Source organism: Eucyclogobius newberryi, unplaced genomic scaffold (genome assembly GCF_026437365.1).
Source record: "Eucyclogobius newberryi isolate DKJ021-1_F unplaced genomic scaffold, fEucNew1.0.hap1 SCAF_9, whole genome shotgun sequence".
In the NCBI taxonomy this organism is placed as follows: domain Eukaryota; kingdom Metazoa; phylum Chordata; class Actinopteri; order Gobiiformes; family Gobiidae; genus Eucyclogobius; species Eucyclogobius newberryi.
This window is the reverse complement of record NW_027316532.1, coordinates 37147879-37169036: the sequence shown is the minus strand read 5'-3', so window position 1 is coordinate 37169036 and position 21158 is coordinate 37147879. Positions and strand designations below refer to the sequence as shown.

Below are 21158 nucleotides of genomic sequence, written 5' to 3'. Positions count from 1 at the left end.
CTTTGTTTGCCCAAAGAATCGCTAAATATCTCTGCTTACATTTCTCAAAAGTTGAAATTAAAAGTATTTTTGAATGTAAAAATAGAGCACTGCCCAAAATGTGTTAATGTCCTATCTGGAAGACAGGAAGTACTTTCTTGAAATTGGTAGCTGTGTCTCAGACCACATGCCCCTGACCTGTGGGGTGCCCCGAGGGTCAGCCCTGGGACCCCTTCTGTTCAACCTCTACATGCTGCCGTTAGGTCAGTTGATACGCAGCGAAAATGTGTGCAAGCAGATCAATATTTCACTGTCGCAGGTGAATATGGACCAGTGGATTCACTCTGTCACTGCATTAAACAGATCAGTGTGTGGAGGCAAAACAACTTTCTCCAGCTGAACTCAGACAAGACTGAAATCATCGTCTTTGTCACAGAAACGAGAGAAAGTGTTAGCGTCACCTCCAGAGTCTCGCTCTGAAACCTACAAACCAAGTTAGAAATCTGGTGGTAATAATGGACTCAAAACATTGCTTTGCATTGCATTGTTAGTGCCATATGAACCATCTCTGACTCTGAGGACCTCAGGGACCGGCCTCCTGCTGGTGCCAGAGTCAGGATTAAACATGGACCGGCCTCCTGCTGGTGCCAGAGTCAGGATTAAACATGGACCGGCCTCCTGCTGGTGCCAGAGTCAGGAATAAACATGGACCTGCCTCCTCCTGGTGCCAGAGTCAGGACTAAACATGGACCGGCCTCCTGCTGGTGCCAGAGTCAGGACTAAACATGGACCGGCCTCCTGCCGGTGCCAGAGTCAGGACTAAACATGGACCGGCCTCCTGCTGGTGCCAGAGTCAGGACTAAACATGGACCGGCCTCCTGCCGGTGCCAGAGTCAGGACTAAACATGGACCGGCCTCCTGCTGGTGCCAGAGTCAGGACTAAACATGGACCGGCCTCCTGCTGGTGCCAGAGTCAGGACTAAACATGGACCGGCCTCCTGCTGGTGCCAGAGTCAGGACTAAACATGGACCGGCCTCCTGCTGGTGCCAGAGTCAGGACTAAACATGGACCGGCCTCCTGCTGGTGCCAGAGTCAGGACTAAACATGGACCGGCCTCCTGCTGGTGCCAGAGTCAGGACTAAACATGGACCGGCCTCCTGCTGGTGCCAGAGTCAGGACTAAACATGGACCGGCCTCTTGCTGGTGCCCAGAGTCAGGACTAAACATGGAGCGGCCTCCTGCTGGTGCCAGAGTCAGGACTAAACATAGACCGGCCTCCTGCTGGTGCCAGAGTCAGGACTAAACATGGACCGGCCTCCTGCTGGTGCCAGAGTCAGGACTAAACATGGACCGGCCTCCTGCTGGTGCCAGAGTCAGGACTAAACATGGACCGGCCTCCTGCTGGTGCCCAGAGTCAGGACTAAACATGGAGCGGCCTCCTGCTGGTGCCAGAGTCAGGACTAAACATAGACCGGCCTCCTGCTGGTGCCAGAGTCAGGACTAAACATGGACCGGCCTCCTGCTGGTGCCCAGAGTCAGGACTAAACATGGAGCGGCCTCCTGCTGGTGCCAGAGTCAGGACTAAACATAGAGAATCTGTGTTTCAGTTTTATGCAGCTAAAATCTGGATCAGTCTTCTTGAAGATGTGAGACGGGTTCTGCTCTGACAATGTTCAAATCTAAACTAAAAACAGTTTTGTTTAGCTGCGCATATGATGTTTTGTGAGTTTAATGCATTTTTCCTGTTGTGTGTTTGAATTGTGCTCTACAAATATACTGGCCTTGCCTCTGCAGATCTTATTTCTACTTTCTGTTCGTAGAGGTTAATTACTCATCACCAAGATAGAAATAAATTGCATTAAAAGCACAATGTACGGCAAAGGAATTCTGAAGATGTCAACGCTTAACCTCCTTTTACTGAGTGTTGAGGTCTTGTTTATGACTTTAAACAATTTAACAATAACAAAAATCTCTCATAACTGTATAATAATACATCATATAGAATAATTACTAATCCTTTGGAATAAGATAGTAATGATAACGTGTAGTCGATTAGACAGCATTTTAAAAAACTGATTAGTCAAACAATTATTTCTATTATACATTTGGACTTTTAAAATAAATGATTAACCAACCAATCTGGAGTATTTTGATTTATTAATGCCACTGTTTTTTAACATATATTTTTTGTATCTGTGTTAGTGTCTGTAGTCTAGATAACAATCTATCAAAATAAGACAAGAATTCATATTTTACTGTCACTAGATTAACCGTTGCAGCCCTAAATGAAAACCATATGGGAACCTCAGGTCATTTTGACATCAAATGAACAGTGAGCCTAACAATGTTATAATACATATACAGTTGATTCTATTGTACTGTCTGAATATTGTTACATTTCTGTTTTTCACATTACCAGTCAGTGGTGGTAATGTTATGCCTGATTGTGGTATTTTGGTGTGACTATTTGAGATTCACTGTATCTCTCTAAAGAGCGGTTCAATTCTAGCAGAGATGGGCAAACTCTAAGCCTGTTTGCTGCTTGTTCTGCTCTGGTCTGCAGGACAAAGAGTTCCTTTTTCTGTGCCAGACATCAGTGGAAGAGTGTTAGAGTCTCTGTTCCAATGGAAGAGGAAGCCTATGGCATGTTGATCCCACTGGGGACACGCTCTCTCAGGACACAGTCTCACACACACTGTTGTCTCCTTGTGTTTTAGGACATGAGCATTTCTGTGCTTCAGGAAACCTCTGGCTTGTGCCTTATTATGAACTGTATTATAAAATATAGTTCTGGTGATGGTTAATAGTTGTATTTGGACAAAATTAATTTTGATATGGTCAGATTTCTAGTTTAGATATCATTTAGATCTAATAGTATAACTTGAGATCGACTCATGTGGTGATACTTATTGTTTAGAACTTGAAACCGATGTTTAGGACCAGTTTTGATTACATTTTTGCAAATTGTGTTATTAAAATTGACTACAAACCCGTAAGAGTGTATTATATATTAAAATAAAGTTTGAAGTGTGTTCTTAGTTGGCCCATTAAAAAATTGACCTGTGCTGGACAATTAAAGCTGTTAAAAAGCGTATATCGACCCAGTATATTGGTCTAGCTCTTGGCCCTGGTTTAGTCCTGGTTTAATCCTGGTTTAGTCCTGGTTCTGTCTGGTTAAGTCCTGGTTTAGTCCTGGTTTAGTCCTGGTTTAGTCCTGGTTCTGTCTGGTTTAGTCCTGGTTTAGTCCTGGTTCTGTCTGGTTTAGTCCTGGTTTAGTCCTGGTTCTGTCTGGTTTAGTCCTGGTTTAGTCCTGGTTTAGTCCTGGTTCTGTCTGGTTTAGTCCTGGTTTAGTCCTGGTTCTGTCTGGTTTAGTCCTGGTTTAGTCCTGGTTTAGTCCTGGTTCTGTCTGGTTTAGTCCTGGTTTAGTCCTGGTTCTGTCTGGTTTAGTCCTGGTTTAGTCCTGGTTTAGTCCTGGTTCTGTCTGGTTTAGTCCTGGTTTAGTCCTGGTTCTGTCTGGTTTAGTCCTGGTTTAGTCCTGGTTCTGTCTGGTTTAGTCCTGGTTTAGTCCTGGTTCTGTCTGGTTTAGTCCTGGTTTAGTCCTGGTTTAGTCCTGGTTCTGTCTGGTTTAGTCCTGGTTTAGTCCTGGTTTAGTCCTGGTTCTGTCTGGTTTAGTCCTGGTTTAGTCCTGGTTCTGTCTGGTTTAGTCCTGGTTTAGTCCTGGTTTAGTCCTGGTTCTGTCTGGTTTAGTCCTGGTTTAGTCCTGGTTTAGTCCTGGTTCTGTCTGGTTTAGTCCTGGTTTAGTCCTGGTTCTGTCTGGTTTAGTCCTGGTTTAGTCCTGGTTCTGTCTGGTTTAGTCCTGGTTTAGTCCTGGTTTAGTCCTGGTTTAGTCCTGGTTTAGTCCTGGTTCTGTCTGGTTTAGTCCTGGTTTAGTCCTGGTTCTGTCTGGTTTAGTCCTGGTTTAGTCCTGGTTTAGTCCTGGTTCTGTCTGGTTTAGTCCTGGTTTAGTCCTGGTTCTGTCTGGTTTAGTCCTGGTTTAGTCCTGGTTCTGTCTGGTTTAGTCCTGGTTTAGTCCTGGTTTAGTCCTGGTTCTGTCTGGTTTAGTCCTGGTTTAATCCTGGTTCTGTCTGGTTTAGTCCTGGTTTAGTCCTGGTTCTGTCTGGTTTAGTCCTGGTTTAGTCCTGGTTCTGTCTGGTTTAGTCCTGGTTTAGTCCTGGTTTAGTCCTGGTTCTGTCTGGTTTAGTCCTGGTTTAGTCCTGGTTTAGTCCTGGTTCTGTCTGGTTTAGTCCTGGTTTAGTCCTGGTTTAGTCCTGGTTCTGTTTGGTTTAGTCCTGGTTTAGTCCTGGTTCTGTCTGGTTTAGTCCTGGTTAAGTCCTGGTTTAGTCCTGGTTATGTCTGGTTTAGTCCTGGTTTAGTCCTGGTTTAGTCCTGGTTCTGTCTGGTTTAGTCCTGGTTTAGTCCTGGTTTAGTCCTGGTTCTGTCTGGTTTAGTCCTGGTTTAGTCCTGGTTCTGTCTGGTTTAGTCCTGATTTAGTCCTGGTTCTGTCTGGTTTAGTCCTGGTTTAGTCCTGGTTTAGTCCTGGTTCTGTCTGGTTTAGTCCTGGTTTAGTCCTGGGTCTGTCTGGTTTAGTCCTGGTTTAGTCCTGGTTCTGTCTGGTTTAGTCCTGGTTTAGTCCTGGTTCTGTCTGGTTTAGTCCTGGTTTAGTCCTGGTTCTGTCTGGTTTAGTCCTGGTTTAGTCCTGGTTCTGTCTGGTTTAGTCCTGGTTTAGTCCTGGTTTAGTCCTGGTTCTGTCTGGTTTAGTCCTGGTTTAGTCCTGGGTCTGTCTGGTTTAGTCCTGGTTTAGTCCTGGTTCTGTCTGGTTTAGTCCTGGTTTAGTCCTGGTTTAGTCCTGGTTCTGTCTGGTTTAGTCCTGGTTTAGTCCTGGTTCTGTCTGGTTTAGTCCTGGTTTAGTCCTGGTTCTGTCTGGTTTAGTCCGAGGTGGAACTGGCTTTGATCATCATTATTTTCTTTATCTGTAGGTTACAAATTTTAATTTTTTTCCCTAAATCAAATAAATCAGCTTGTTTGTGTTTTTAAAGTATTGTATATTTTTTGGAACTTCCAGTGGGGAAACTAGAGACGGTGTAAATGTTGTGTCACTTTGAACATCTCAATACATTTTAGAGTTAAGGTTGTTGTGTTTCATAATTAAAACCACACTCAAACCCTCTCCTCTCGTTCACTTCCTGCTTCTTCTGCTGCAGCAACCATGGCAACAGACGCCACGGAAACCCGGAGTGACATGCGTGTAGAGGTAACCCAACCCAAGGGCCCAGGTAAACAGGAAAAGGAGTGCGTTGTCATCTTAAAGGGACAGTTCAGGATTTGATTGACGCTCCACATGCACGAGAGCACTGTCCCTTTAAGTGATGCATGGTGTGCTGTGATTGGTTTGAGGATTTCACTGTTTTTAAACAGTTTGCTGTGGTTCAGGTTTATACAAAGTTTGACGCTTCATTCTTATTATTATATTGCTCTTGACTCTTGACCTATTGACTTTTCAAATAGTCACCATAAATCCTAATCGTTTTGCCACTATCTTTATTATAGCAACAGCCACGATTTAGTTATGTGATCTTAGTTTTCTTTGACAATATAATAATGATATAACAACTGTACCGTACAGCTGGCATAATAATAAATAATAATAATAATAATAATAATAATAATAATATTGGTAACACTTTACATATTAACGTCTAACTAGATGCTAATTAACATACTAGTAAGTGGTAAATTAGTAGCTTATTAGTACTTAATCTGCCCTTATTAATGTCTTATTCAGCATAACCTTATTCTGCTGCTAATTAGACATTTATTAACACTTTTCTATTCATAAACTCCTTATAACTTCTGATTAATATGATGTTAAGAGATTGTTAAGAGATAACTATGATCTTAATTTGCATTTGGTAATATGAGCTGTGTTTTTTTACCTATTAACGGTTAATAACTATAACTTATTTTTATGTAACAAACACAGCCTAGTAGGTGTCCAACCAACCATTAATTAAGTCTTTAAACTCTGAATATGTTCCCCATTCTAAAGCGATGCTACGATTTGCACTGGGTCAATACTTTTTGATATACGCTGTCCATAGAGAGACCGTATAAATTCGAAGCATGTTTTCGATTGACTTTCGTGAGAACCCTGACTGCCTCCATGTGGGTGTACTGCATATAATCCGCTGTGTTCACTTCAAAAGGCCTTGACGTGATCCAGCCTTTCACATGTTCTGCAAAATAAAATAAAAAACAGGTGCATTTGCAGGAGCAGAGCAGCTGAAAAGTGTAGGAGCAGCAGACGGGAGCAGCAGACGCAGCAGTTAAACCGAGTGATGTGCCGTGTCTCCAAAAGTGCCCTGTCCTGTTTCATGCATGAGTGTGTGAGAGTGCCCAGAGCAAAGCATTATGGGAAGTGCAGAGAAGGGACAAGTCTGAGCATCAGTGCAACATCACATTCTGTCCCCAGTGAACTCGTGTTAGCTTACATTTTATTCCAAAAGCATTATACAATGAGAAAGTATATTTTTTGTTAGTGTTGTTTAGTTTTTGTTAGGTCAAATTACTTTACTTTCCTTTACTTTTCTCTTTCACATCATACAAATACACCTGTCATGACACATTTTGAAGCATGATATGTTGCAAATGAAATGAATGTGATAAACGATGATATTGAAGCTACTTTTTGCCACTGACAAAATAATATTAAAGCAGGATAATCCCAATAAACCTTTTCTGAAATCAAGATATCATAAAAACACGAGCTACGATATAAAAAAAGATACAGTATGTTAATCATTCAACACTATACAGCTCAAATGTGAATGTAATAGAATAAAAATAAGTGCATATAAAAGGTACATGCAATAAATGTTTAGTCCTCCAAAATATTTATTCTACTATCATTTGTTGAACAATAAATTGCTATAGTAAATTTTGTAACGAGCCTACATACAACTTTTATAAATGTAGTTGCAATCGTGTTTTTATTGGGGACATTATAGATAACTGCCGGTCCTCTCTTGACTCAGTGTGTTGTCTCTAAAGCTTAAACCCTAAAACAAACCCCAGTGTTTACTTTTTTGGCCCAAAATATCGCCCGTCCCTCCAGACAGCAGCGTCTCTGTGAGTTCTTTGTTACATTTCCTGTGGTGCTGTGGAGGGTTGGCCAGTGAAATCCCACACCAGTTTCTACTTTTAGCCGTAAAGGGATCCGCGCTGAAGAAGTCTGGTGTAGAGTGGCCTTGTGAGCTCACCCACTGCACTCTGAGGGCCGTGGAACCAACCAGGAAGTCACCCGCATACAAATGACACCACACTACTGACTATTAAAGCTGCAATGTTTACACACGAGGATTACATCATGTCACGGAACACATGGACGTTTGCCTGCTGCTACTGGGAATGTTTGTTTCATAAATGTTGGCCTAAATAACAACATCAAATCAAATTGTAATCTCCTCATTTTGAGAGATTGTTCATGGGTTTTGCATTCATGTGATATCACAACGTTTTAGAATCCTTATAGTTTAAAATTGAGCTGGACAAGTCAGAATTATATGGTAAAAATATCTGTTTAACTGTCAGATTGCAGATGTCAGACCACATTTATGGTTCATATCTCTGTAATTATCTCTGTGGCATATCCACAAGAAACAAAAAGGAATGTTTTTTTCATAATAGCTTCAGTGGTACAGTTATTGTCCTCATACTATATATATTATGGTACTAGTTGACTGCCTATGAATAAAAGAAAGGTCACACATTTATGACTCACTAAATTTATGAACTACCCTTTTCTGTCCCCGAGATTGTGTTGAGGACAGGGGAAAGCCTCCTTTATCACCCCCTGCCTTTAACCAACAGCTGCCTCTGCACAATCAAAGCAACCGAGAAGAAACACCTTTATATGGATACATGGAAACTGACATTTAAATGTTTAATGAGACAATACAGTAGCTCCACAGACTAAATTCTGTGTTATTGTATTGTGATTCGTACTTTTTTTTATAATGCAGCTCGATGCTCAAACAGACACAGACACAGATCTACAACTAGCCTCTATCACGCTCTGATTTGTGGGTTGTTCAGACAGAAAGTTGATCATTTTCCTTCAGTTCTCCCCATCCTCATCCATCCATTCATCCTGTGGGTGGAAGGTAGAAGCTGTTGGATTGGTTGTGTAGAAATATCCACATTAGCCAAGGGGAAATAACGCTGATTGGAGCGGACAGTATGGGCCGTTGATTCCGGTTAGAGAATCAGGGGAAACTGGATTGATTGAGAATGTCCTTTAATTTGTACATATTACAAATTGGTGGTGTGTGTGGTCTGGGAACAGAAAGACAGTAAACATGAATTAAGTCACATTACTAAACTTCTACATTGCACAGTATATGCGGTATAGAACTCGGGTTACATTAGTAACCTACATATGCGCCGATGACGGAGCTATTTTTAGAACAAGCTAGTTGACGGCGAAAACAGCGATAAGTAATGGATCGCGGCAGTTTAGCTGAATACAGTGCATTAACTGTCAAAGATAAGGATAAACATCAACAATATACAATTGATAAACATTAACACGACCAAATACTCACTTTTATAGTAATTACGCACACAATATGTGGTGCTGCTGAATAGTTAGCTTGAATAGTAACAGTAAAAGAGGGCCGTCCAGAAACACGGAACTAAACTTTGGTTCCCCCCTTAGTCTTTCTGACAGGTTGGCTTGATTTTTCACACGTCCAACATGATATAAAAGTATTTTCTTCCACCACCAGGGCTATACAAAGATGAATTAAGACACATGGTTACAGACAAGATCATGGGTGTAAGTCCCTAGGAAATGCTCCCTCTTCTTAGTAGAAACAAAGCATAATCACATTTCAAAAGACCCTGTCAGTATTTCTCTTGCAATCATATGTTTAATGAAATTGTGGATAAAAGATTATGTGAAAATTGTCCACCTTACAAACCCATGACTAGTTGAATCAGTGTAATTAGAAAGAAATTGTCTCTCTTTTCCTCAGTCACCAGCATTATTCAGCACTGTTGACATGTTCTTGGTATTAATGGGATAATGTGCAGTTGTTTGTGTGTTTGAATGAAAAATGCACCAAAATATGTTCCAGTATAAGTACTCAATTACTTTCTCCACGCATTATTTTAAATGTCTGCGTAAACACTAATTGGCATTCAAAGGATTCACTTTTTTCTATTGGAAATATTCCGTTGTTTATCCGTCCTTCCTCCTTCGTGTGATCACATCTGAAGACGAGTCAGCGTCCTCATCTCATGCATTACTTAAGATTCACTTCCCCAATATCCAAAGTCACACTACTTCATTACGTCAGCTTCTTCATGTGTCCTTGGACTTTATCTGGTGATATAAAGGTGATTTTTATTGTCATGTGTTTTGTGTCCGTAGAGAGAAGGCGACAGGGCAAATTCCAGCCGTTCAAAAGACTCTTTGGGAAAAAGAAGAAGAGAGATCCCAAACCTGGGTTTGATGGCGCTACGCTTCAGCCCAGCTTTTCCACTGGAGAGGTTTGCAATGGAGTAGTGTCCGAGGATGAAGAGGCCAGTCAACATCTGAGGTAAGATCCGTTTAATAATAATGTAGTAGTATTAGTTTTATGAGGGAATGAACTTACAGCAGGATATGGAGTGATCTTTCTTTTTGTCTCTTGTAATAGCAGGACATTTTGGTAATGCCATAGTACATTTTTCACTGTATTGTGAGCAAGTAGTGTCAAATAATGAGGAATTCCGTCAGCATCTGCGGTTACGTGTTGAAGTAAAGTCAAGTTGTGAAGTAAAGTCAAGAGGCATGAAATGTGTCCTTCCACCAGTCTTTTGTCCCTGAGGGAAAATGATCAAATATTTCAAAATCATGACCTAATTTTAATTTCATGTTGTTCCTTTTCAGTCTCCCTTTGTTCTATTTTAGTGTTTTGCATCATTTATTAACAGCCCAGTGGTAAATATCCCCTTTGCTGTCTTTCTTTTCTTTCCTTCTTGCTATTTTTAATCCTTTGAGTTCTTGTAACTTCTGTTTTATGTTTAGGATCATTTCACAACTCAATTATTGCAGAGAAGCATTGATTTTGTTTAGCTATAGACCCTTGTTGAACACTACATTTTAGTTTATGTTTTGTTACTATTATAAGCCTACTACAGCTTTAGAGTTTGGTTCAGTCCACCACGTGTGTTGCCACGGAGCTAAACTTCACGTCTGTAAAGGCTGTAATTACCAAATCAGCTGAGTAAAGGGTGAGGCTCTGGTCAAAAACAGATCATAAAAAGCCCTTTGACAGGTTTTATTTATGTAGTAAAAGTGCTGGTGTGTAGAGAGCTCATTCATCTCTATTGTGGAGAATGATTGAGCGAGCCACACTGCAGCGTGTAAGTTCTGTCAGTGATAGACGATGATTCTATCCTGCCAAATGGTGCTATGTTTTAGGTTTTTATTTGAAATGTATTTTAATTCCTTTTCAGGAAGGTGAACCCCATAGGAGCTCGTGCGCTCTCTCACGACAGCATCTTTATCCCAGAAGAAACTACGTCCAAACAGGAGGAAGACGGAGCCGGAGAGCACACCATGTCCCAGGAAAACGTTTCCGATAAAGTCAGGAATCTGCAGGTTTGTCAATGGGAAAACTGGTTAATTTATGGGATCGTGAGTTCCACAGAAATCCAGGCAGAAGTCAGACATGTCAGGGAGGCAATGAGCACAAAGAGGTAAGGCAGTGACAGGAACATTATTTCCAGTAATGCAAACCAGGTCAATCACTGAGTGCAGACATTTAGAGATGGTATAGATCCTGCCATAAATGTGACTTTGCCACTAAAAGTACTGTGGTCAAAGTACTGTGGTCAAAGTACTGTGGTCAAAGTACTGTGGTCAAAGTACTGTGGTCAAAGTACTGTGGTCAAAGTACTGTGGTCAATGGGGAGCGGGAAATGTAATTTTAGTCATGCTTATCAATAGAAATATGTAATGAGCTTTGTTTACAGTAGTAGTAGTAGTGGTAGTGGTAGTGGTAGTAGTAAGTAGTAAGTAATAGTAGTAGTACGAATTTAACAGATGAAACGGGTTAAATGGGTTGAAAGCATTAGACGTAACTATTTTGTTGTTGCCAGATTGAGTATTGTGTCCATAAATTAATAACAATGAAATTATGAGTACCATGACCTGTCATTCTCACTAATATAACATTTAAAGGTTGTTTAGTGGTCATTAGAAGCACTCCCAATGTCAACTTCAAGTTGCTTAGCCTTGAACTCGGATGCAAACTTTACAAAATAATTATGAGGCGCCTCTAATTCATCATTTTAAGAGCAAAACAGTTGAAATAATATGTCTGCAGACCAAATACACAAGTATACCACGGCAAAGTGCAGCACATTTCTCAGAACAGATCAGTTTAATTCTCATAAAGGCAACATAACACAAGAACATAAGCATAAAAACTGAAGCTGCACACGGAGACTAAAACACATGTCAATGCCAAGAATGCCACAAGAAAAATACATCTATTAAATCTAAACTTTCCTGGGGGACCCAGAACCCTCTCGCGTGTTGTTTATTTGTCCCAGACCCTCAGCTCCTGTACACAAAACACACATCTGAAAGTAATCTCTAAAGGAAAATCTAATTTGATTAATTGTAAACATGGATAAGTCCATATTTGAGCGATATGGAAATGTGCCCTTTCATGTGGCATCATGACTAAATCATTGTAAACCACTTTTAGTATCTCAAAAGGCGCTGAATCCAAAGCCATTTTAATTAATTTGATGCTAAACTCATGATGCATAAACATGTCTTTCATGATTTGACAGAGGCAGATTGCATCGAGTATAAAGTTTGGACAGAAGCCGCCCTCCATGCGCCGAAGTGAAGGAGATGAGGGGAGTACAGACGACGAGGAGGTTCTCAGGAGTCCCATGAAGGGCCAAGTCCCGGCTCAAGTCCCGGCTCAAGTCCAGGCTCAAGTCCGGGCTCAAGTCCAGGCTCAAGTCCCGGCTCAAGTCCAGGCTCAAGTCCAGGCCCCGGTCGAAGCAGAACCGCCCCAACCTGAGCCGAAAGTGAGTTAGCCGTAACAACTGTAGCAATCTCCTCTCCATAGGACATCTAAATGCTCAGCAGATAAATAACATAGTATGGATGTATCATATGGAAAAACGTCTGTTCTCTTTAATATGTGATGTTATTATTGCAATATTTTATTATCCTCTTTGACAAAATAAACGGATATTGCATAAGCTGAGAACAATAATGTTTCCAGTTCATTGCACTATTGCATGCACATCTGAGCATGTTTAAGGCTGATGTTCTTTTATTCAATGTCTCCAGGCCGCCCCACCAGCCGACCCTCACAGTAGCCCCCCGGCAAAGTCTCCAAGATCCAAACGAGTTCTTCCACGCACTGGCACCATCGAGTCCATAAACCTGGACGCAGTTCCACAGAGCGGCCCTCATTTGGACAACGCAGCGGCAAAGCATAAACTGTCTGTCAAACCCAAGAACCAGAGAGTGTCCCGCAAACACCGGCGTTTCACACAGGTGAGAAGTGACGAGGACGGGATTGTTTATGGTGATATAACGAGAGGGCTCAATACGTTAAAGAAAGTATCGTAGTAACAGGATTCCATCGTGATTGACTAAAACACTCTTGAGATTTTAGCTTGGAAACATTGATTAAGTTCATTTTTAAAGGATGTTTAATGTTGAATGATGGAGATTGGAATGTTTTGTGCCATTTTGTGGAACTTTCCTGGTTAAAACAAGGCTTTGGACCATCCACCTGAAAAGTTACATCGAGCTCACAAGTTACAATCTTTCTCTGATTGCAGTTGGCTTTATACTGTGTAAGATATAGTTCTGTTCCTTTCTCAGATGTTTGACACGATCCCTCTGACCGTGTTGTAAGTGCATTTCTTTGGGCTAAAATGATGGTTTCTGACCCAGGACTTACAGGAGGTCTCTATCCCGGGCGTGCTGGAGGAGGACTCTGAGGCTCCCTGCTTCTCTGCGGCGGACGCCCAGCGCAGAGCATCAGCCTCCGAGCCGCTCCAGCCCTTCGAGAGCGTGAGGAGGAGACAGCACGAGGAGGAAGTGAGGAAGAGGAGGGAGGAAGAGGAGAGGAGACGAGCGGAGGAAGAAAGGAAACGCGCCGAGGAGCAGAGGATTAGGGAGCTGGAGGAAGAGCGTAGACGCAGAGAAGAGGAGGAGAGGCTTCATAGAGAGGCAGAGGAGCGGCGGGCGAGGGAAGAGCTGCTGCGGCGACAGAGGGAGGAAGAGGAGCGGACACGAGCGGAAGAGGAGAGGAAGAGACGTGAGGAAGAGGAGACGAGGAGGCGAGAAGAGGAGGAGAAGGCGAGAAGGCAGCGGGAACTACTGGAGAAGCGACTGAAGGAGGAAGAGGAGGCTAGGAAAAGGAGGGAAGAAGAGGAGAGGAGGAGGCAAGAGGAGGAGGAAACGAGGAAGAGGAAAGAGGACAAAAGGAAACAACAGGAGGAGGAGAGAGTGAGGAAAGAAAAGGAGGAGGAGCTGAGGTGGAAGGAGATGGAGGAGAGACAGAAGCCATTCTCATTCAAGGTGTCGTCTGGAGAGAAGCAGATCCTGTTCCAAAAGGTTGAGTATCAAGACTATTTATGTGTCTTATATAATAAATCATATTAAGCTTTACTGTCAATATGAGTGAACCAAAGCCACAAACTAAGAATGTGCTGTTAGACGCAAAGTAATAATAATAAATATGCTTAGAATGACAAATAGAATGACACAATGACATTATTATTTTCCCCTCTCCAGGTTAACTTGACGCCTGTAACACATGGATCCACTCACCACCAGGGCGGCGCTGTGGCAGATCACAAAGAGAGCACTAAGCCCTCTGAAGACACTTCGAACGTGTCGCCCTCCACCTACATCCCGCACACGGCCATCTTAGTGACTGGGGCGCAGCTTTGTGGCCCCGCTGTGAACCTGGACCAGATCAAGGACACGGCGTGCAAATCTCTCCTGGGTTTGGAGGAGAAGAAGACCCCCGGGACCCCAAATAAAAACAAAACTTCACCAGACCGAAAATCTGGCAAAACCAAATCCCTCAGCGAAGCCTCCTATACCACCGACCAGCCCAGTTCAGATGCCCTGGCAGAGTGGGCAAGCATTCGATCAAAGATTTTCAAAGGGGTTGAAGATGGAAGTTATCCCGATCCAGAGGTGACAAAATCCCAACCGTCCCCAGAAGAGCAATCTGACTTTTCCCACTCGCATCTCAGAAAAACCATGTCAGCCAGCGCCAAGTTCTCGATCACGCCTGCAAAAAAGAAATTTGGCGATTCAAACAGGAACTCTGAGGTTTTTAGCCCAGAAGATGTCAGTGAAACGTCTTATGAACCTCCAGTTTCTCCAGCGCCCAGACCTAAAAGCAAAAGTGTCAGAATTGTGGAGAGGGCCTCAGATGAATGCGTTTTTGCCAAAGACTTGCCATCGTTCCTCGTCCCTGGTGCTAAACCTGATTCAGAGATGTTAAAGACTAGGACGTACAGCGAGAGCTATGAAAGTAAGGAATTAGAAGAAGATTTGAACCAGGACGGAGACGATGCGCCATCTCCTTTTGGGATCAAGCTGAGGCGGACTAACTTCTCTTTGCGTTTCCATAATGAACAATCGACGGAAAAGCGAAAGAAACGATACAGCGATGGGGATAGCTTCGACGGCGTTCCTTCACCTCTCACGCCCATAGAGCCAGACTCGGACGTTTCCTCCGTTTTTTCGGAAAGACTCAGCCCCATGTCGCCGCAAAAGGACGGCGTGGGCAGCAAGTACATCCAGTCCCCCAGGGCCAAACCGGCAAAGTCACCAAGCCCCACTCCGCACGCCGAGAGTGAGAAAGTGATCTCCAAACCTCCGGTCTACAGGAGGCCCGCGACCTCGCCCAAACCATCCGGGTCCGTCCCGACTCCCCCGCCATCGCCCCTGCCTAAAGCGCAACACGGGATGCACAGTCCGAGGGAGGCGGTGGTAGAGTCCACGAGTCATGAACTGGTAGGAGGCGGAGGCAGAGGAGAGGAGATGCTGCGGAGCGGCCAAGGACACTCGCAAGGGCACTCGCAAGGACACTCGCAAGGACACTCGCCGGGAGAGGAGGAGCACAAGGAGAAAAGGTCCTTCTTTCCGTCTATTAACATTCCCTGGAGAGAGAAGACGGACCGCAAAACAGAGCTCCTCCGAAAAGGTCAGTGGATTAAGCTCCTTTGAGGGCAGGACATTTGTAATAAAAGATGTACTCGAGCAAAAAGACTCAAGTAAATGTAAAAAGTAGTACTTAAAGTATAATTAAGCTTAATATTGGAAGGCAAAATGGAAAAATAGCTAATCAAGCACTGCTAAAATTAAGTATATTAATTTAGAACAGATTAACATGGAAAGTATAATAAATATCCATCCATCCATCCATTTTCTGCCGCTTTATCCGGGGCCGGGTCGCGGGGGCAGCAGTCTGAGCAGGGACTCCCAGACTTCCTTCTCCCCAGACACTTCCTCTAACTCCTCCGGGGGGATCCCGAGGCGTTCCCAGGCCAGCCGAGAGACATAGTCTCTCCAGCGTGTCCTGGGTCTTCCCCGGGGCCTCTTCCCAGTGGGACATGCCTGAAACACCTCCCAAGGGAGGCGCCCAGGAGGCATCCGGAACAGATGCCCGAGCCACCTCAGCTGGCTCCTCTCGACGTGGAGGAGCAGCGGCTCTACTCCGAGCTCCCCCCGTGTGGCCGAGCTCCTCACCTTATCTCTAAGGGAGCGCCCAGCCACACGGCGGAGGAAACTCATTTCGACCGCTTGTATCCGCGATCTTGTTCTTTCGGTCACTACCCAAAGCTCATGACCATAGGTGAGGTCAGAACGTAGACCGACCGGTAAATAGAGAGCTTTGCCTTTCGGCTCAGCTCCCTCTTTACCACAACGGTCCGATGCAGCGACTGCATCACTGCAGCCGCTGCACCGATCCGCCTGTCGATCTCACGCTCCATCCTTCCCTCACTCGTGAACAAGACCCCGAGATACTTGAACTCCTCCACTTGGGGCAAGGACTCCCCACCCACCTGGAGAGGGCAAGCCACCTTTTTCCGGTCGAGAACCATGGCCTCGGATTTGGAGGTGCTGATTCTCATCCCAGCCGCTTCACACTCGGCTGCAAACCGTCCCAGTGCATGTTGCAGGTCCGGGTTTGATGGAGCCATCAGGACAACATCGTCTGCAAACAGCAGAGATGAGATCCTGTGGTCCCCAAACCGGACACCCTCCGACCCCTGACTGCGCCTAGAAATTCTGTCCATAAAAACAATAAACAGAACCGGTGACAAAGGGCAGCCCTGGCGGAGTCCAACATGCACTGGGAACAGGTCTGACTTACTGCCGGCAATGCGAACACAGCTCCTGCTCCGGTCATACAGGGACCGGACAGCCCTGAGCAAAGGGCCCCGGACCCCGTACTCCCGGAGCACCCCCCAAAGAACACCCCGAGGGACACGGTCGAAAGCCTTCTCCAGATCCACAAAGCACATGTGGACCGGTTGGGCAAACTCCCATGAGCCCTCGAGCACCCGATGGAGGGTATAGAGCTGGTCCAGTGTTCCACGACCGGGACGAAAACCACTCTGCTCCTCCTGAATCCGAGGTTCGACTATCGGTCGGATTCTCCTCTCCAGTACCTTGGAATAGACCTTACCTGGGAGGCTGAGGAGTGTGATCCCTCTGTAGTTGGAACACACCCTCCGGTCCCCCTTCTTGAACAGAGGGACCACCACCCCGGTCTGCCAGTCCAGAGGCACTGTCCCCGAACGCCACGCGATGTTGCAGAGACGTGTCAACCAAGACAGTCCTACAACATCCAGATATATATATAGTATAATAAATAAATAACTAAAATACAACAATATAAGCACAAATGTAAAGTAAACTTTGTCAACAGTGGGTAGTATTATGGGTAGTATATAATCATGAATGAGCTGAATAACAGACGAACTTTAGGTAAATGTTGTTTTACATGTACAGTTTGTGTTAGTGAGAACATTTGTTAAAGTAAACTAAATGCCATTAAATACATTCATATTAAATACATGTAGTGAAAGGTGTTAATTGATAAAGGTAAAAAGTTTGGGATGGTTAAAATACATGTTATATTGGTGATTTTTTTAAATCATAAAACCTTCAATATGTGTTTTATTTCTCATTTTTTCCCTGGTTTGTGTTTGTTTTCTTCCACACACCAAATGTTAACCCCAAATACTATTACTGGGCAAAGGAACGAGGGAGTTGTTCTACTGCTGCTCACCAAATATGCAAACAAGTCCCATGATGCAGCAGGGCGGGTGGTGCTGCATCAAAGCCGCACAGATTATATAATAATGATTCTGCTATTTCATTCTTATCTACACAATAAAACATATTAAATCATTGATTATCTATGTCCACCTTCTACCGTCACCTAATTCAGCACTGCCTCCAGACCCAAGTCTTTCACTATGGAAAAAACATGTTCTTACCATTAATATTTGTATTCATTCATTGACAAATACAGCTGCAGATGTCATTTTTACCCTGAAGAAATAACACACCTTCTTAGAGCTGTTTAAAGCTGCTTAATGAGAGCACAATACCAAGAAAAGACATTGTTTAGCTTTGTGGGGATAGGACAGAAAATATCATGTGTGTATCTTTATAACACTGATACATGTTTATGTTCTGCAAGCTAGTCAATAAAACTGAAATTAAATCAAAAATGAGTCAGCCAGTTGAACATTGAATCAATTTAGAGAAACAGAAATGAAATGGGTCAATAATCTTCCAAATGAAGACATTTTAACAATGCACTGAATGTATTTATCTAAGCTTCATTTGAGTGTGATCTATACACAATGATAATATGTCATTATGTTTGTTCCACAGAGAAACCATCTCTTCAGAGCAGGCACTCTCTGGACAGTGCTAAGGTCCATGAGAAGGAGGGCGCCCCCCTGTGGATTCACCTGGCACTGCAGAAGCAGAAGGGCTTCAGGGAGCAGCAGCAGAACCGAGAGGACCGACGCAGCCTCAGAGAGGCCAAACTGGCAGAGAAACAGAGCAGGGACAGGGACAGTGTATGTACAAGCTCATATTTCTACTGTCACATGGTTTTATGTTTAGAGTATAATCTCAAACTGTAGTGGGAAGTCAGCTTCTGGTGTTACTCAAGTTAATCTCAGCTTCTTAAAATAGTTCATGCAGGATAAGATGAGTTTTAGTTTTGACCTGGTTTATAAATAGCCCTGGGTCATTCCTGAATTAATCTTGATCCATTCCTGGTTTAGTCCTGGTTCCATCCACATTTTAGTCCTAGTTCTGATTTGGTTTTATACATTATTTAACAACACGTCTAGATAGTACTCATTCATTTTGATAATCATTCAATGGTCACTTCCTCTTGTTGCAGCTCACATTACCCAGTCCCACAGAGAGCAGAGGAAGTGGCAGCACCAGCCCGAGCTCAAAGCCTCAGACCCCTGAAGAGCTCAAGAGACCGGATTCTCTTCTGGGACGATTCGAGCGGCGAGAACAACTGAAGAAGGCCAGCACCCTCCCCAGCTCTGTCACGGGTGAGAACAAACACCACAAACATGAACCTCTTTTATATCTAAACATCTTCTTCCTCCTAAACACATCTCGCTCATTATCTTTAATTGTGTATTGATTGAATATCTGTGCTGACCTGTGCATTTCATCCATTTTTGGCGGGTGCTGGGGCGAGCTGTCAGGAGCAGGTCCTTCTCTCTAGATCTTGAGCCCGTCTTGGTCAGCAGCACCACCTGACCCAGGGATTTCTGGAATAAAACTAAATTCATATGCAAAACAACAGCTCAGTTTGACCTGCATTAGTAGATTCTATACCTAGATCTTTTTGGCCTGTTGTTTGAGTTGCATTTTCCTCGGTGCCGTGATGGTGAATGCTCTGCTTCATAAATGGTGTGGTGTGTGCTTCTTTGCAGTGGAGATTGCAGACTCTACACCTTCGCCTCCTGCTGTCAAGGACGTGGCAAAGCGCTTCCCCTCCAGCGACTCGGCGCAGGTTTCCACTGAGCCAGCCTGGCTGGCTCTGGCCAAGAGGAAGGCCAAAGCCTGGAGCGACTGTCCACAGATAATCAAATAGAGACACAGACGCCTCTGATGTGGCTTAAATAGACTTTGGCTCTGTAACATATACAGATCGGAGAAAAATAAGAGACCAATGTGAGAAGAAGTTTGTGTCTTTTGGTGCAATATCAAAAAAACTAAGCTATGAAAATATTCCTTTGTCACTGGTGGGTGAGCAGAGTATTGTTATGGCAAAATAATATTAGTTATAAGTACGTATACCACGGTCAATGAGAAATCCAATGCTAACTGGCATGCATTAATATTGCATAACGTGCAAGTAGTTCGGCAACAGCTAACGCACTGTTCTATATCACTACGCTGTGGGCATCACCATAGTAATGGGTAAACAAATGGGGGACTAGCTTCATGTAAAACAAAAAGAACTATCAGACTCACAGGGTTTCAGTTTGTGGGACAACTCCTCTTTTTTAATCCCTAAATATTTGACATTTTGTCTCGATTTTGGTTTTGATATGGTCCAAATGTTCATCCTGAGCCCATTTATATTTAAGAACAACCGATTATGTGTTGTAAGTACTTACTGTAACCAGCCTGGGATTATGTCAAACGTAGAGGGAGGTGAGAGAATGGTGGTCTCTTATTTTTCCATAAAGCTGTACCCCTAATCTCCTGCCCCATAACCTTATATCCACACTGGATGGTTCCCTTATCTTGCTAACGTGCGCATCATCTAAAAATACAACGTACACTCTTATGTAGTATGTACTGCAGGCATGCGCACATCACTTCATGTACAAACGAAGGGAGAAAATATTTGCTAAATCTGCCACATTCAGGGGACTTTTCCAAGCAGCCAATCCCAAACGTGGCTGGCCAATGCAATAGCCAACTTTTGTATTTAGTAGCCAACTGCCCCACCATGGATGTAAATAGCTCACTTAACATAATCGGGACACTTCTGTATGAGAGGTGAATATATTACAGTGTTTATGAATGGTGTTTTAAGGGCTACAGTAACAATGATCTGATATGAGAAGTGTTATAAGCGTCTCTCCAGCTGCCCCGCCGGTGTTATTTATGTAAAGCAATGGATTTGTCTGTGTTTAACACTACTGTATCTTATGAGCCTTTTCTCTTTTTTACTTAATGGAAAATAACTGTGTCCGTGTTGACTGTGACAGTAACAATACGCAGATCAGCCATAACATTATGCCCAAAGATGGGGAGTGTGGGCCGTTATATGTGGCCTGACAGACCCAGTTATGTAGCTTCAAACTACCAGAAAGTTTAACTCTTTCCTCACAAAATACTTGGCTCCAGTTTGTTTCATTAGAGGCTAGAATGTAACAGGTAGATGGCCATAATGTTTTGGCTGATTGGTGATTTATAATGAGGTGGATGCACCTGAACACAGCACTGAAGACCACAAGTGTTACCTGGGCATTGACTGCACTTCTCCTCACAGATGTATCTGGACTTCCTGCTTGCTGTAACATAAAACTCTTACCTATTCCATTTCACACTTGTGTTTTGTTAGCCATCTCTTTCTGTAAACGTAATGGAACATTTCCTGAATGAACAGACAACCCCTCCCTTTCCACTCAAAGACCTGTATGTTTGTGAGTACTTCTGTAACTAAGTCAAAGGCACTACGAGCTTTGGAGAGAAGGAGGCGCTGTAGCTCAGTCACTCCCTCATTTTGTTTATAACTTTGGTCTGCACAATAGTGTAGTGTACGCAGTGTTAATGTAACAAAATGTTTGGTATAATTTGCACTTTTTTTTGTTTCACTTAAGAGATATAAAAAAGAAAATTCTAAAAAGAGAAACAAAATGTTATGAATAAAGTAAATTAAACACTTATGTCTGAATCAAATGTCTATTTCTTCTATATTTTCTGCTACAGTTGGAAAGGTAAAAGGGAATTGTCCAGTTTGAAATACAAACTACTGACAAGGGTAAAAAGATACTTTATATTTATTTCACAATGTGATTA

At 43.3% G+C, this 21158-nt stretch overlaps 1 protein-coding gene across 1 annotated transcript; it reads left to right on the top strand.

Annotated features, from left to right (window-relative positions):
- The first annotated feature begins 9432 nt into the window (after positions 1–9432).
- cracd (capping protein inhibiting regulator of actin dynamics) lies at positions 9433–21038 on the top strand. The gene is made up of 10 exons (XM_072438170.1): positions 9433–9618; positions 10520–10664; positions 11867–11978; positions 12045–12112; positions 12381–12590; positions 12996–13661; positions 13842–15270; positions 17979–18169; positions 18502–18664; positions 19055–21038. Exons 2-10 carry the CDS (start codon positions 10623–10625, stop codon positions 19213–19215), a joined length of 3042 nt encoding a protein of 1013 aa, XP_072294271.1. The 5' UTR covers positions 9433–9618; positions 10520–10622; the 3' UTR covers positions 19216–21038.
- Positions 21039–21158: the final 120 nt, after the last annotated feature.

What these genes read in the sequence shown, in the direction of transcription:
- cracd (XM_072438170.1), top strand. Translation starts at nt 10,623, where the DNA reads ATGTCCCAGGAAAACGTTTCCGATAAAGTCAGGAATCTGCAG. An exon ending in ATAAAGTCAGGAATCTGCAG is followed by an intron (nt 10,665 to 11,866) that starts GTTTGTCAATGG and finishes ATGATTTGACAG; the next exon opens with AGGCAGATTGCATCGAGTAT. An exon ending in CGCCCCAACCTGAGCCGAAA is followed by an intron (nt 12,113 to 12,380) that starts GTGAGTTAGCCG and finishes CAATGTCTCCAG; the next exon opens with GCCGCCCCACCAGCCGACCC.